Source organism: Microcaecilia unicolor, chromosome 7 (assembly GCF_901765095.1).
Source record: "Microcaecilia unicolor chromosome 7, aMicUni1.1, whole genome shotgun sequence".
Classification (NCBI taxonomy): Eukaryota; Metazoa; Chordata; class Amphibia; order Gymnophiona; family Siphonopidae; genus Microcaecilia; species Microcaecilia unicolor.
In genome coordinates, this window is record NC_044037.1 from 279339589 (window position 1) to 279356577 (window position 16989).

A 16989-nucleotide genomic window follows, 5' to 3' on the forward strand; every position below is an offset into this window, starting at 1 on the left:
CCACACGCCAACAAATGTTGCATGAAACGTTAGTATATACATAGACTAATGCAACTTCTGAGAAATACCACACTCATCTAATTATGCTTAGTCTAAGAAAGATGTCAATTCTGAGCAGGCTTGCAGAAAGGATTCTTGGTTTTTTTTAGGTGGGGGGGGGGGGGGGGAGGCATCAGAAGTCTGTCCAGAATCAGTGTATCACTTCATCAGTACTGGTGAAAGGGTGCGCACTTTTTCAGTACTGGGAGTAACGTATTATGCCAGGGCCTTCGAATGTGCTTATTTTCCACCGAGATAGCATTATTTACACTCCATGACAAATGCTCACAGTAAATCTAGACTCCACACCAAGGGTGAATTGCAAAAGCCACTGGAGTGAGTCTCAGTGGCTCCATCCACTGCTCTCTTTCAAAACCATCTTTTTTTTTTTCTAAGCAAGGTACATTTCATACCACCTAAGGCCTTAAGGCTTCTTTCCTTTTTAAAGCTCTTTACTATAAGGCTACAATCTTTAGCTTCTGACCTCACTGAATTGTAAACATTTTCTTTACAACATAAATCTCTTCTAAAGCAGTGGGTGCATCCTATAGACGTATAAAAAAAAAGTTGCTAAAATATTATTTCTTCATCTCTACCCTCCCCAGACATTGCTTTCTATATTCATTTTTCTGAAATTATTCCCAGTTTTTTTGTTTCAGTCATTGCAGAGCATTTTTCTTTTCCTGATCAACCCTGCTAAGATTTTGGGCATCTGTTCTTTTCGCATTTTAAAGCCTGGTGCCTTGGCAGTATCTCTAGCCCTCTGTAGCAGAAAGCCATGAAACAGAACGCAGAAAGTGAGCTGCGGCTCAGAAGTGTACCAGCAGCCATATTTAAACCAGAACCTGTAGAATGTTCTACAGGTTGCAAGAAACGTGTTGATTAAAAAGAATGGTTGGTTTGCTTAGCCCGAGGGAACGTTTTTAGAAGAACACAGTGCAGCTCCCTCAAAATTTGGACCAAAACCAAGTAAGCATGTGACAGTGCCACTTTCGAGAGGCAAATATCTGTATGACCGAGGATCATTCCAGAGCAATGTGCAATTCGAGCAAGAGTTTGAAACCTCCAAGATTCAATATGGCCACTTACAATAGTAGAATCGGGGTAGAGTGAGCACCACAGTTACGGAACACACTGTATTACTCAGGCTGGGAAGCCATGAACAGTGGAATGCTTGTGACTGAGTGTATATGCATAGGTTCATCCTCGCTCCTTTTCCCATGCCTAGTTCTTGGCCAACCAGTTGAATCCTTCAGACCTTCAGAACATTAAGTCCCTAGGTTCATTCTGCTCATAATGAAGCTCTTGACATTTGGAACTGGATGCACATCATTCTGGTGTTTCCGCCGCTCAATGAAAGATGTTAAACGCGTGGTGTCCAGTGGAATTTTGGAATAACTGCCATTGTGAGGCTGGAGCCACGGGTGCTGTAGACAAGTGGCTGCTGTTGGCCTCCTCCTGAAGTCTTCTTGAAGGATCGCCTTGATGAAGTCTCTGGCAGCATGGCTCACACCACAGAAATACTCATGGGGGAAGCTGAAATCCACCCCACAGATGTTGATGCAGGTTTCCTCTTTGCTCTCATCCAGAAATGGGGACACTCCACTTAGCATCACATACGTCAAGACTCCCATGCTCCAGATGTCTGTACTCAAGGACACAGGAGCACCATGGATCACTTCAGGAGCTGCAAACTCAGGGTTTCCCAGAAGCTGATGGATATAGTAATGGCCAGTGATTTGGACGGCATCCTCTAGATCTATCAATTTCACACGGGGCACTGGGATCCGCAGGTCTACAAGAAGGTTTTCTGGCTGTTTGGAAAAAAAAAACAAAACAATGAAAAATGAGGTATGTACAATGGTGTCGCAATTACAAATTTTTAAAAATAATGATAATTTTTTATTCATAAAATTACTTCTATCTAAAGAAGATCTGAGAGCACGTTACAATTGAATATTTTAGAGACATATGCAGCCATTCTGCACAGCAGGATATGTATGCTATGCAGACCACACAGAGGGGCATAACTGAACAGCGCCACAACCATATTATTGAAAAAAGATAGCCGGCTATCTTTCGTTTTGATAATACGGTTGGGGCTGGCCAAATGTCAGAGATCGCCGGGTTTGAGATGACCGGCTTCAGTTTTTGCCCATAATGGAAACTAATGCCAGCAATCTCAAACCCGGCCAAATCCAAGGTATTTGGTTGTGGGAGGAGCCACCATTTGTAGTGCACTGGTCCCCCTAACATGCCAGGACACCAACCGGGCACCCTAGGGAGCACTGCAGTGGACTTCAAAAATTGGTCCCAGGTGCATAGCTCCCTTACCTTGGGTACTGAGCCCCCCAAATCCCCCCCAAAACCCACTCTCCACAACTCTACACCACTACCATAGCCCTAAGGGGTGAAGGGGGGCACCTACATGTGGGTACAGTGAGTTTTTTTTGGGGGGGGTTGGAGGGCTCCCATTTACCACCACAAGTGTAACAGGTAGGGGGGATGGGCCTGGGTCCACCTGCCTGAAGTGTACTGTACCCACAAAAAACTGCTCCAGGGACCTGCATACTGCTGTCAGGGAGCTGGGTATGACATTTGAGGTTGGCATAGAGGCTGGCAAAAAATGTTTTTTACTTTTTATTTTGGGTGGGAGGGGGTTGGTGACCACTGGGGGAGTAAGGGAGATCATCCCCCATTCCCTCTGGTGGTCCTCTGGTCAAGTGGGGCACTTTTTTGAGGCTTGGTCGTAAAAATAAATGGACCAAGTGAAGCCGGAAAAATGCTCGTCAGAGCCGGCCATCTTTTTTCCATTATCGGCCAAGCCAGCCATCTCATAACCACGCCCCTGTCCAGCCTCCCATACCCTTCCGAAACACCCCCTTTAACTTTGGCCGGCTCTGCGACGGAAAGCAGTTGGAGCCGGCCAAAATCGGCTTTCCATTATACCGATTTGGCTGGGTTCAGGAGATGGCCAGCCATCTCCCGATTTGTGTCGGAAGATGGCCGGCGATCTCTTTCGAAAATAAGCTGGTCAATGAACATCTTCACAGCAACAAGAAGGGAAAGCACAAGGATTAGATTGCTCAACTGTAATTGGATATTAGAAGGCAAAGGATGTAAAGTGACTCACTCAACCAGTGACAAAGACTTCCATAGGAGTTCATGATGTAGGGTATAGCAGCAGAAATGACAAAGAAGCCTGTGTCACCTTAAAGACATTCAGATGCTAAAGTATGCTCTTGTCCTTAAAGCCTCATGCCTCAATGAACTCCTTAGTCTATTATGGTGGTTTTCAACCCAGTTCTTGGGACACACCCAGCCAGTTAGGCTTTCAGGATACCCACAATAAATATGCATAAGAAAACTTTGCATACAATGGTTTATGGTTTGCTTTGATACACTACTTTTCCTCAAAAAATGGTGTACAATATTCAAAATATATAAAACAAAGAAAGGAATGCCAATTTAAAATAGGAGAGTGAAGGAAAAAAGAAAACGAGGAAGGAGACAATAGAAACACTAAGAGTTTGGGCCTAAGAGTAAGAATGAAAGCATCACAAAAGGAAACAAGGAAAGAGGATTGGAGGAGCTAGTGGACCGTCAAGGCCTCACCAACACCTGATTAGAGATTGAAAACTTTCTCAGATAGGTTTTCAGGGAGGATCTGAATTTTTGAAGAGGATTCAAGCCGCAATGAATAAGGAAGAGAGTTCCAGAGCGAGGGCGCTATACAGAAAAATGTTCAGTTGCTTGTAGTTTCGTAATAGACCTGTCGAGCAGTGGGGATCTGAAGACGTAGATCATTAAGAGAGTGGAGGGTTCTAGTAGGGAGATAAGGATGGACAAGTGAGGAAAGATACGGACGGTGGAGAGTTGGCATGTAAATCTATATGAGTGAAGGTGAAGATTTTGAACCAAAACTCGGAAAGCAATAGGGAGTCAAGTGATGTTGAAGAAATAATGGAGTGAGGTGATCAAAGCAGCTGGCATGAGAGAGTATCTGGATGGTACTTCAATGGAAGTAGTGCATGCAAATTTATTTCATGGATATTCATTGTGGATATCCTTGAAACCTGACCAGTTGGATGTGTCCCAAGGACTGGGTTGAGATTGAGAACACCTGATCCATAAAATATCTCCAGCCTCTTTGTCATATTTACACACCACCAGTGGTAATGACCTTCAGAACATTTCCGGAATTGTATGATTTTGTGCCGTGTTTTAAAAAAAAATGTTTAATGTTTTCCGTTTTTTTAAATAATATTAACCTAAGGATAGAGCGCAACCTTGCTCAGAACAACCCAAAGAGTCAGAGCCAGTCCCTGTTTGATTCACTGAATGCTTGGCGTTCTAGTTCTGATCTTTCTAAGAAAACTCACAATTACTTCTCCATGCATGCAGTGTGGGAACACCCAGGACTGTATCAGCCTATACAGGTTGACCTAGGCAAGATGAAAATAAAAGATGCACAAGGGAAGAAACAGGAATAAGGAGAATGTGGAGTGGAGGAGTAGCCAAGTGGTTAGTATGAAGTGGGTTCAATTCCCAGTGCAGCTCCTTGTGACTCATTGCCCCAGTACAATGTAAGTACCTGTATTTAATATGTAAACCACCTTGATTGTAACTACAAAAAGGTGATACATCAAGTCCCATTCCAGCAGCATGTGGGTAATTCTATAAAGGGGTGTCTATTTGAAGCTTATTCTTTAAAGAAAAGTAGACACTGACTTTCTTTTATAGAATACTAGCCGTTAAGCCCATAAAAACGGGCGAGATTTCCAGCTACCCTCCTCGCCGCCGCTCCCTCCCCCTCCACTGACCTGACAGCGCCTCTCACCTCTGAGTGAAAGCGTTGCAGGCAGCAGCAGATCGCTCTGCTGCTGCCTGCAGCGCTTCCACATAGAGATGAAAGGCGCTGTTAGGTCAGTGGAGGGGGCCCGATGCAGAGGAGGGCGGGAGCGGCGGCGGGGATGGGATGGGGGAGGGTGGAGGTTGCGCACGATGTTTGTTTCCAGGCGGCAGCGTCCGACAGTGACTCCGACTCCATTTCCCTTCTCTGTTCCGCCCTCTGACGCCATCACGTCTTGACGCGAGGGCGGGACAGAGAGGGAAGTCTCTACTGCGCATTTGCAGGTGAGTCAGTCACTTGCCATTTATATGTTTGACTAGTGTAACAGGACAAAAAACACCTATATTTTACACTTACACCAGACATAGAGCTGAGTTAAATGCTTGTACCTAGATTGCTCAAAACCACAAATAAATTACGAGGAAAGGTTAAAGCGGCTAGGGCTCTTCAGCTTGGAGAAGAGATGGCTAAGGGGAGATACGAAAGAGGTCTATAAAATACTGAGTGGAGTGGAATGAGTGGATGTGAATCTCGTTTACTCTTTCAAAAAACACTAGGACTAGGGGGCACGTGACGCAATGAAGCTGCTCAGTAGTAAATTTAAAACAAACTGCAGAAAATATTTTTTCACTCAACGTGTAATTAAACTGAAATGCAGTGGCACCCCCCTCCCCCCACATTTCTTTTCAGGCTCCAAATCCAAAGCAGCAGGGGAGGTCTGCTGCAGTCCATGCAGCCTGTGGGAAAGAGGAAGGGAGGAAGGGAGGACGGGGAGGGGGGGGGAGCAGCAGAGTGGAGAACGGTCATCCTGTTCCCTAATCCAACCCCTCTGTTCCTACTGTTCCTGCCACTGGCCTGCTGCTCCCACTCCCCCATAGTTTGACTCAATTTTGTCTACATATTTGTCTATACTGCAGTGGCGTAGCCACAGGTGGGCTTGGGTGGGCCGGGGCCCACCCACTTAGGGCTCAGGCCCACCCAACAGTAATACATGTTTAGTGGTAGCTGGTGGGGATCCCAATCTCTGCCAGCTGATGGTAACGAAAACGCTACTCTCCAGGATAATGGCACCTGCACAGTCTCAGTTTTTAGCGCCACTGCCAAGGTGGAAAGAAGTGTTATCCCACCAGCTGAGAGATTTTTTTTTGGTGGTGGGGGAGAACACTTGGTGCCCACCCACTTCTTGCCTAGGCCCACCCAAAATCTGTTGTCTGGCTACGCCCCTGCTATACTGGCTGGGTTTGTAGGTTAGAATTGACAAGAGGGAGACTGAGGACTGATGAAATTTAGCTATGAGGGGATAGAGGTGCAGAGAGGAGAAACAGAAAATAGAACTCAAAACAGATTAGAGCTAATGCTGCCCTGTAGATACCTCAAACTATGAATTTCATGAAATATGGTTTTCATATTTACTATGAGTCATTTCTACAGTGCTACTAGACTTACATGGTACTGTACTTTCTCTGACCCTAGAGGGCTCACAATCTAAGATTTTGTAACTGGGGCAATTGAAAGTTAGGTGACTTGCCCAAGGTCACCAGGAGCTGTAGTAGGAGTTGAACCTAGGTTGCCAGGATCATGGCCCACTGCACTCAGTGGAGGCCACTCCTCCACTCGTTTAGTGGCAGTTCTCTCACTCCTGTAATTCCATCTAGAACCTGATATGTCGGCCTTTAAATCAGTTGGTCGATGTTGCTGTTATGTAACAAGTAAACTCCCTTCCTCAGGATATTGTGAATACTGCCTCTGCCTCGTCATTAGCTCATTCTTTCTGCTCTCATGACTTCAGTGAGTAGAAACAGTCAGACTCAAATCCAGGCACCAGGACACAAGGCTAACGCAGTAGTAAAATTATTTTTTCAATAAAACAGAATAAATGGTGGTCTCACCTTTATATCCAAATGAGCCACTCTACAATTGTGAAGGTATTGCAAGGCTTCCATCGTGTCTCGGATGTAGAAGGCTACCTTTTCTTCCATCAGTTCATCGTGGTTCATAAGATAATCAAAGAGCCGTCCATCATCCAAACTAGAGAAAGAAGAAAGGGATTGTAAACTGCCTCTTTCTATAGTGTCAGTATAAGCACAATAATATTCTATAAAGGTTCAATTACCAACAGTAACAAAGCAGTTGCGAGAAAAGGGAAACAAATATTTAAAGGTAGAACGATAAGATCTCTGGACAAGCAATTGGTAGATCTTACACCAAGTCCTAGAGCACCCGTGGTCCTCTTACTGGGGAGAGAGAACCAACCAAACTACTATAGAGCCCTACTCAAGAAATATACTCTAGCAGAATCCTTCTGCTCAGTGTGCTGCTGCGGCTAAGAAAGCAAATAGAATGTTGGGTATTATTAGGAAAGGTATGGAAAACAGGTGTGAGGATGTTATAATGCCGTTGTATCGCTCCATGGTGCGACCGCACCTTGAGTATTGTGTTCAATTCTGGTCGCCGCATCTCAAGAAAGATATAGTAGAATTGGAAAAGGTGCAGCGAAGGGCAACTAAAATGATAGCGGGGATGGGACGACTTCCCTATGAAGAAAGCCTAAGGAGGCTAGGGCTATTCAGCTTGGAGAAGAGATGGCTGAGGGGAGACATGATAGAGGTATATAAAATAATGAGTGGAGTGGAACTGGAACAGGTGGATGTGAAGCGTCTGTTCACGCTTTCCAAAAATACTAGGACTAGGGGGCATGCGATTAAACTACAGTGCAGTAAATTTAAAACAAATCGGAGAAAATTTTTCTTCACCCAACGTGTAATTAAACTCTGGAATTCATTGCCGGAAAATGTGGTGAAGGCGGTTAGCTTAGCATAGTTTAAAAAGGGGTTGGACGGTTTCCTAAAGGACAAGTCCATAAACCGCTACTAAACGGACTTGGAAAAATCCAAAATCCCAGGAATAACATGTATAGAATGTTTGTACGTTTGGGAAGCTTGCCAGGTGCCCTTGGCCTGGATTGGCTGCTGTCGTGGACAAGATGCTGGGCTCGATGGACCCTTGGTCTTTTCCCAGTATGGCATTACTTATGTTCTTATGTACTTATCTCACCTCATAAAGAAAAAGAGACCACAAACAGAAATAGAAAGGTGCAGGCAAAAACTGAACTGCAAGTCCAAAAAAACCCAGATTGAGATAAGAGAAGCAAGTGCATTTCCTCCAGTATTTTGCAAACCACAAAATTAGATGAGATGCACAGTTTCCCAAGCTGACATAGTTCATCCCTGATTCTGTTGTTCTCACTTTCTCTTTTTCTTTTTCCTTGTGTCAGTCTTCTATATTCTTTTTCAGGGTTTCCTTTCCATTTCGTATGTGCTCTGTCTTTCTCTCCATGTCTCTCACATTGATCTTTCCTTTTCATTTTTCTCTTCTCTGTGTGTCTCTGCACTAAATCTAGGTTTTCCCCCTCATTCTCTCCCTGACTCACCTTCCAGTCCTGTCTCCTCTTTTCACGTCTCACCTATCTACCATTTTTCCGTCTTCCACCCTCACCCATTGCCCCCAATTCTCTTCTTCCCCAGCCTCCTAAATCCTCTACGTTCATCTATGCCGTATTTCTCCCATTTCCATCCTCTTATTCACCCCCTAATATTTCTTCCTCCACCTCTCATTCGCTTACCAGCCTCAACTCCTTCCCTGTCACTCATTTCATGTCCTCCCTGGTCTCCAGTCCACTCTTTTGCCTCTTACCCTCTTCCCAGTCTCAGATGGGAGATTAGAGGAAGGATAGAGATTGGAGACTGGTTGGGGGGAGGGAGGGAAGAACAGAGGCTTGGTGACTGGGAGTAGGTGCCCACGTATCTTTATAAAATAGTGCCTATGTGGTTACCAATGCTTATTGACTTTCAAAAGTGCATTGAATTCTGCAGCTCCTTGGGATCTCTTCTCTCTCCCTACACTCCTTCCTTTAACTCTCTTTCCAAGGGTCTCTTGTCCATATGTCATTTTTTTCTCTCCTTCTGCCTTCTTCACCTCTTTCTTCAGCTCTCTATCTCTATCCTTCAATCTGGCCCTCCTATTTTCCTTTTCTTCTATGCACGTTTTCAATGACTAGCCATAGGGCTCACTTACAGTTCCAGGACCAGGATGTAGGCAGTGGGAGATTCATAGGTATCATGTATCGTGATGTATTGCGGGTGCTGCAGATGTTGCAAGAGAGCAGCTTCGTGTGCCGCCTGCTCCTTCTTCTTCATCTTTTTGCTGATGAATTTTACTGCTACATCCTTTTTGGTGGCTTTCTGGATGCATTTCTTTACTATGGAGAAGCGACCCCTGGGAAGGACAAAAGGAAGAGCAGGTCAGAATAAAGAGACAAGAACGGCATGTTAGAAATGCAGAAATGCAACTTAATCGTTTCTAGTTTACCTGTTTGCACAGGAGCAAAACAGAAATTAAAAAAAAAAATCCCACTGAAGAATGAAATACCAGCACACAAGAGAAAGGTGGTGGTGGTGGCAGGGCCGTGCCAACACGGTAAGCGCGGTAAGCGCCTGCCTTCAAGGGCGCCGTGCCGTCGCGTTGTATTAAAAAAACAAACCTTACTCCTCCGCTCCATCCCCGATTCCCCGGCGCTTTAAATTCACCTCGCTCCGCCTCCGACGTCTGCGCAGCGTCAGTGAAAGCGCTGCCTGTCTGACGTCTCTCCACCAGCCTTCCCTTCGCTCGTTCATTCCCTCTGTGTCCCGCCCTCAAGGAAATGACGTCAGAAGAAGGAGGGACACAGAGGGAACGAACGAGCGAAGGGAAGGCTGGTGGAGAGACGTCAGACAGGCAGCGCTTTCACTGACGCTGCACAGACGTCGGAGGGAGGTAAATTTAAAGGTCTGGGGGGGGGTGCCAACTGATAGTCTGCAGGGGGGCGCCAGAGACCCTAGGCACGGCCCTGGGTGGTGGGGGGGGGGAGTATTAAAGGTGAGATCCTGCCAAATACATTGAACTAAAGATTTGTGGATAGCATAACTAATATTCTTAATAGACAAGCAAATTTAACGTACAGTCAACAAATTACCGGAATCTTAGGGGGAGAGTTATCAGGGTGTGGTAAAAAGCAGTGGCGTAGCCAGACCTGACATTTTGGGTGGGCCCAGAACTAATATGGGTGGGCACTACGTGTGAGTAGTGTTTCTTTTTTTTTTTTTTTTTAGAAATTTTGTATTAAATTTTAATAACAGGGGTAGGAAATACAAATTACAAGAAATAATCAGGTAATCACACCAAAGAATATCAGCGGACAGGTAACAGAGGGAGGAAAAGGAGGGAGGTAGGAGGAGGGTAGGGAGGAAGAAATTTGTGAATGCATTCAAAGCAAAACCTGCAATTTACACTTGAGTACTATGAAGACCCCATCTGAGCCCCCCTCCCTGACCCAGTCCCCACCTGCCCACCAGCTCCGTCGATGGAGGGCCAGACCGACCCTCTTCTACCACCCGGTACCCAGCCTTAAAAGAAGAATCGGTGAAGCGCCTCACGTCTGCTGCTCTCTCTGCCCTGTTCTGCCTGCGGCTGTAAGCGATTTGCTCGTCGGCCCTTCCTTCATTGTGTCCTGCCCTCGCGGAAATAGGAAGTTACATCAGAGGGCGGGACGCAGTGAAGGAAGGGCCGACGAGCAAATAGCTTTACAGCTGCAGCAGCGCAGAGAGAGCAGCAGACGCGAGGCGCTTCTTTTAAGGTTGGGTTCCGGGTGGCAGAAGAGGGTCGGTCTGTTCCTCTACGGAGCTGGTGGGCAGGTGGGGACTGCGACGCCGGCGGGGCGGATCGCCCCGCCTTGGTACGAGGATGTTGGGGCGCGCCTGGAGGGAAAGTGGCTGGGCCTGGGCCCATCCAGGCCCGCCCGTGGCTACGCCCCTGGTAAAAAGAGAGCTTTTACCACAACTTGATTTACTTGTGGTATGGTTGCTGACTCCCATAGTAAAGGGCAAACATTGTTTGCAAGCCATCTGAAAATTAGCGTTACACTCCAGTAGCCTGGGAGCATCTGGCTGCCAAGCAGTGGCCTGATGCTTCCAGGCCATCTCTAATGGGAGCAGCAATTGTTAAAAGAAATGTCTCCTGTTCAGCCCCTCCACCCTGAAGGGCCATTTCCCCTTTCTACCCCTCACCTGCAGCTGCAACAATTCCTGGGGGGTGGGGGTCTAGGGAGTGGGTAAGAGCAATCCTCAGGTTAAAAAAAAAAGCCCTTATATGGAAAGATGACCTCCCCTAGTGGTAGTACCGCGAGACCACCGCTAGGGGGTCACTGATGCCGGCAATTGCGATTCTTGCCACAGATTTATTAGGTCTTTTTCCTCCTTTAACACCCACTTACAAAGTGGGTTAGAGAGTTGTTGAACATTAATTCACTGTGATATTGAGGTTGTTTCACCTATTCTTTCTACAGTGCATTGGATCTGAGTTTGGGCATTTGATTTTCTAGTCAACCATAGTTTGCTATAAATTTCATCATGTTGTACAGGTTGTGTGTGATATATTGGAGCATAATCAAAGCTATTTTTTCCATTAAAAAAAAAATATATATGTGTGTGTGTAATAAAGGTGTAAATTAATGTATCCATAATTAACACTCTTGATGCGCAGAAACATGGCTATTGCCAGGTTCTTGGAGTGGAACAGAGGCTAATGTTTAGAGCAGTGGTTTCAGAACCAGGCGATCCACATTAGAATCTCACCGTGGCCCTCGTGATCTTAGAGATTTTGGTTTTTTTTTACTAAGGTGCAGGGGCGTAGCCAGACAACAGTTTTTGGGTGGGCCTAGGGAAGAAGTGGGTGGGCACCAACTGTTCCCCCCCCCCCCCCCAACCACCACCCAAAAAAATATCTCAGCTGGTGGGAAAACGCTTCTTTCCACCTTGGCAGTCTGCAGTAGGCATGCGCTGAAAACTGAACATACGCAGGTGCCGGTATCATGGAGAGTAGCGTTTTCGTTACCCTCTGGAAGAAGTCTTCACTAAACTTGTGCTACGTTGGGTGGGCCTGAGCCCTAAGTGGGTGGGCCCCGGCCCACCTGTGGCTATGCCACTGCTAAGGTGTGCTAGCATTTTTACCTCACGCTACAAATCAGCTGGTACTAAATGTTTGTGCAGCGCTGCGTACGCCTTGTAGCGCTATAGAAATACTAAATAGTAGTAATGCCGAGACGCCCATTATATTCCTAAAAATGCTAGTGTTACTTAGTAAAAGATCCCCTTAACCCTCCATTGCCTCAGGTGCAAACTCAGATTGTGAGCCCTCCAGAGACAGAAAAATAACAACTGTACCTGATTGTACACCGCTTTGATAATGTTCCAGTTTGTAGGCAGTATATAGGAAATTAAATAAATAAATTATCCATTTTGTCTTGTTTGTTTTTCTTACTTCTTGATTATTAAAGTTCACCTAATTGGTCAATTAAGGCCCCAGTTTACTAATGCTTTAGAATTGTTTGCAATCATTTATTCTAACTCCAATTAAGTGCTGTCGAATGAAGTACCACAGTATCTTAGAGTACATAAGTACATAAGTATTGCCACACAGGGCCAGACGAAAGGTCCATCAAGCCCAGCATCCTGTTTCCAACAGTAGCCAATCCAGGTCACAAATACCTGGCAAGATCCCGAAAACGTTCAATACATTTTATGCTGCGTATCCCAGAAACAGCAGTGGACTTTCCCCAAGTCAATTTAATAATGGTCTACGGACTTTTCCTTTAGGAAGCTGCCCAGACCTTTTTTAAACCTAAGCTAACTGCCTTTACCACATTCTCTGGCAATGAATTCCAGAGTTTAATTACACGTTGAGTAAAGAAAAATTTCTCCAATTCGTATTAAATTTACTACTTTGTAACTTCATCGCATGCCCCCTAGTCCTAGTTATTTGGAAAGAGTAAACAAGAGATTCACGTCTATCTGTTCCACTCTACTCATTATTTTATAGACCTCTATCATATGTTCCCTCAGCCATCTTTTCTCCAAGCTGAAGAGCCCTAAACGCTTCAGCCTTTCCTGATAGGGAAGTCGTCCCATCCGCTTTATCATTTTTGTCGCCCTTCTCTGTACCTTTTCTAATTCCACTATATCTTTTTTGAGATGCGGTGACCAGAATTGAACACAATATTCAAGGTACTTCAGGATTGCAGGCAGCCTCATAGGTCATCCACGGTCTTAAGATCTGAAGAGGTTAGAATTCTACATCTAATCTCAGTGAAGTAGGTTGCCCGTTGGAAACACATAGTGGAGCTTTCTCCTTGGCAGGGCCATTTGAATGGAATAAGTTATCTTCAGAACTGCAGGAGATGGACAATTACTGTAAGGTCAGAAGGCAGCTGAAATTTTACTCAGGTTTTCTCCCAGTCAGTTCCTAGTAGTCACGATATTTGATTTGTTATAAATAAGGTGACCTTGGCAGCTTCTACTTGTAGGGGGTATTTTTAGTATATTCTACTTGACCCTTTGCAGCTCTGGGTAGGGAACAAATATTGTAAAATAAATAGTATTTCTCCTTGGATCCCACTGCTCTGAATGGACTTTTATTTTAACTCAGGCCAAAGATGGCTGCCAACCACACATGACTAAGTTGTAAACTGTCACTCTATGATGGCAACACTGCCTTAAAATCATTGTTTAATGTAAATTCTACAGCCACTTTGAAAGTAACTAAGGACTAGATTTACTGTAGTGTACTATCACGTTAGTACATGTTAATGCTGTTAATGGGCATTATTAGTAAACAGGTTCCACTCTATAAAATAGGGCCTATGGTAAATACATGTTAATGTTTGCTAATGCAGTCATGCATGTTAGTAAATCTATCCTAAATGAAGAGGAGACCACAACCAGCCAAGTTTTCAGGATATCCACAATGAACATGCATGAGAGAGAGCATTTATGAACAGCCTTTGCTGTTTTCCAATCTTTTTCATACATATTCGTTGTGGATATCCTGAGACCCAGACTGGCTGGGTGTGTTTGGAGGACTGGATTAAGAGTTTCTGCATTAGAATATGAGTTAAATTAATCGAGAATCTTGCAAGTAGAAGACAAGACTTTGGACTCTTTTCGCTCACCCCTCCGCCATCTTGGTCTCATCGTACATCAGAATAATGTTGATGCATCACTCAAATGCAACAACTGTGAGGCACTGTTACTTGATATCCCTACCAATGATCCATTCACCTTTGCCCTTTGGTAACATGGATGTCTCAGATAAAGACAGTTAATTTTGGTATATTTTTAACTTCTGCAAAAATGATAAAGATGAGAGTATCCAAATGTTCATTGGCTACATCTAGTGTACTGGATTTGCCTACTTGTTGACCTTTTCCGTCTTAAAAATGTTGACACCCTACTAAGCAAGAACTGGAGTAACACCAACTGTTCGTTGCTAATTCATACAAAAGTAAATCTTTTCTTTAGGGTAAGCTGAAAAGTGAATATATCACTGCATAGACTTTGCAATAAGCCTGATGTTAAGGAAAGATGTATTCTCTCAGCTTTGTGCGAGAAATTGCTCTCCAGAGTGGGTGTAGAGTTTCCACAGGAGTGGATGAACGTTAAATCCCACGAGCGAAGATGCAAGGAAATAAAGTGGGAAGTGGACCAATGACTTCAGGACATAGAGACTGAGATGATATTCACGAAGCAAACTTTATTGTAGACTCGGCACAGTACTGTGTTTCGGCCACAGGCCTGCCTCAGGAGTCTTTAACAGTGTAAAAATGTTGTTTAAAAGGTTGTCCGTCTTGGGTAAATGCACCAAGAGGATTAACACGGAAATGTCTGATGCTTTTTTGTCTCAAAAAAACCTTAAAGATCATGAAGATCAATGCTAGTGTAGCGACAAGTAGTCTCTTTCTTCGTTATCTAAGACGGGCAACCTTTTAAACAACATTTTTACACTGTTAAAGACTCCTGAGGCAGGTCTGTGGCCGAAACACAGTACTGTGTTGAGTCTACAATAAAGTTTGCTTCATGAATATCATCTCAGTCTCTATGTCCTGAAGTTATTGGACCACTTCCCACTTTATTTCCTTGCATCTCCAGAGTGGGTATCACTTTTACAACATACCTTTTCTCCATAGCGGGTACTTATGATTTCTAGAGCACTGCATAAGATAAAGTGGCTTCAGTCAAGATCTAAATATAGGGAGAGCTCAGTGTCTCATAGGTGGCAGATTGGAAGCAGCCCAGCGCTGTTAGCACTATGATGTACGGTCCTATCATGGACACTTGCCTTTTTATCTGCATCCACCTTTAAGCTGCAACCCCTCCCCCTCTCATTATGTCCCTCCCCCAATTTTTTTTTTTTTTTTTTACCTTCCAATTTCATGAAGCTCGGTGTAAGCAAAGTCAAAGTTTTCTTTCCATGAAATCGTAGAGCCATCGGCAGTGGCATCTTTAGAAAAAATAAATAACTTGTTTTAACAAAGCGATGCACAAGTAGAAGAGATGCAAATTACGATTCATAAACAAATGTACATACAGACAACAGAAGATAACTGTGACAGGGGAAATTTATGGAGCTAATACTAATGCAACACATGCAATTATGGTGGATAATAAGGAACGACGACTCCTGGTTTTATTAAATTGTGCAATGCTACAGCTTACTTGTCACAATATACCTTGATATATTTGCAGTTAAGGTTTTACTGCCAGATTACAATGTGCAAGCAGGGGAAGGAAGAAAGATGACTTTATATTATAAGGTTATTGCATGAGTGGGTAGCATCAGATCCAAATCCTTTATCTTTCTAATCTATGAAGGTGGAAAAGTCTACTAACTCAGCCTTCCTCTCCCTCTTGCTGCACAGCGTCTTCCTTTACAAAGCATTGTCTTTTAGAATAAGTTCCGTTATGGAAAGGAGGCCGGCCTGCTGGTTCAACACATTAATCAGTAGAAATACCTGTTTAATAAACATCTTCGCAGTGTGTGAAATTATTTACCAAAGCTCTTAAGCCCTAAGTGATCTCTTTGTCCACAGGAACCAAAGTCAAAGTCCAATGGCACAATCCCAAGCACAGACTAGAGCCACCACAGAGAGGTTTGGAATTCAGGACAGCCAGAGACTTGGATGCAAAAACACCTCATGAATATTCATTGTCATTCAAGTTCCCCAAAACAAGACCTGTTTCCAGTAAGAATCTAGTTTGCTTTGCCTGTTCTGGCTGCCTGGAAAAGCCAACCTTGTTTATGGTTCTTGAAGGCCGCAGTTGACAGTCAAAGTCCTGTTTGTGTACTTGTCTATACGGTATCTTCCTTTACTATTTTAGAAGTGAATTCATAGGTGCCAACATTGCATAATGATTGGGGGTGCCCCACACAATTAAAATGACCCCTCCATAGCCACAGTGAAGGAGCTTGCTCAATATTGGGGGGTACTCAGCACCCTTTGGCCCCCACAGTTCTGGCTCCTAAGAGTGAATCACACTTTTGTGTGATCCTTACATAGATATACATGGTTATTAGGGAACCTGGGCAAACCTTCAGCCTTGCCCCTCTCAACTGGCCCCCTATGATTTTGGAAAACCCAACAGTCATAATCACCCCAACCCTAACCTCTTCCAGACAAACCCTGTAAAAATATGTATAATACTTAGTTGGCCATCATACTTTTATGTATTAAAAACTTTGTTTTGTGTGTGGATGTGGATGTATATATACACTCACACACACGCATAATGGGAGCAATTCTCTACAGGTCAGCTAAAAGGCACTGGGATACTGTGCACAAAGCGCAAATTCTAAATTGACAATTAGATGCATAATTTCCCTTTTAGAATAGGGAAAGGGAGGGAAGGGAAATGGGACTTGATATACCGCCTTTCTGAGGTTTTTGCAACTACATTCAAAGAGGTTTGCATATATTCAGGTACTTATTTGTACCAGGGGCAATGGAGAGTTAAGTGACTTGCCCAGAGTCACAGGGAGCTGTTGTGGGAATTGAACTCAGTTCCCCAGGATCAAAGTCCACTGCACTAACCACTAGGCCACTCCTCCACTTAGAATATTTCCAAATGCCGTTTACTCCTGTAAATGAGCTATTTGAAAAATGTCCTACTCCCTGTACTGGTGGCTCTTTGAAGTTGCGCATCTGTCAGGATCAATGTTTTTGCTTTGCAACC

The 16989-nt window shown here is 44.3% G+C and overlaps 1 protein-coding gene across 1 annotated transcript in view; it reads right to left on the bottom strand.

Annotated features, from left to right (window-relative positions):
- Window positions 1-587: 587 nt before the first annotated feature.
- Window positions 588-16989, bottom strand: part of KALRN (kalirin RhoGEF kinase) — a 1371746-nt gene continuing 1355344 nt past the window's right edge. Inside the window, exons 57-60 of the mRNA XM_030208706.1 lie at window positions 15181-15259; window positions 8966-9166; window positions 6781-6919; window positions 588-1853 (exon numbers count right to left, since the gene is read on the bottom strand). Of these exons, the coding sequence (XP_030064566.1) occupies window positions 1308-1853; window positions 6781-6919; window positions 8966-9166; window positions 15181-15259 (965 nt within the window). The 3' untranslated portion in view covers window positions 588-1307. The remainder of the gene's footprint in view (window positions 1854-6780; window positions 6920-8965; window positions 9167-15180; window positions 15260-16989) is intronic.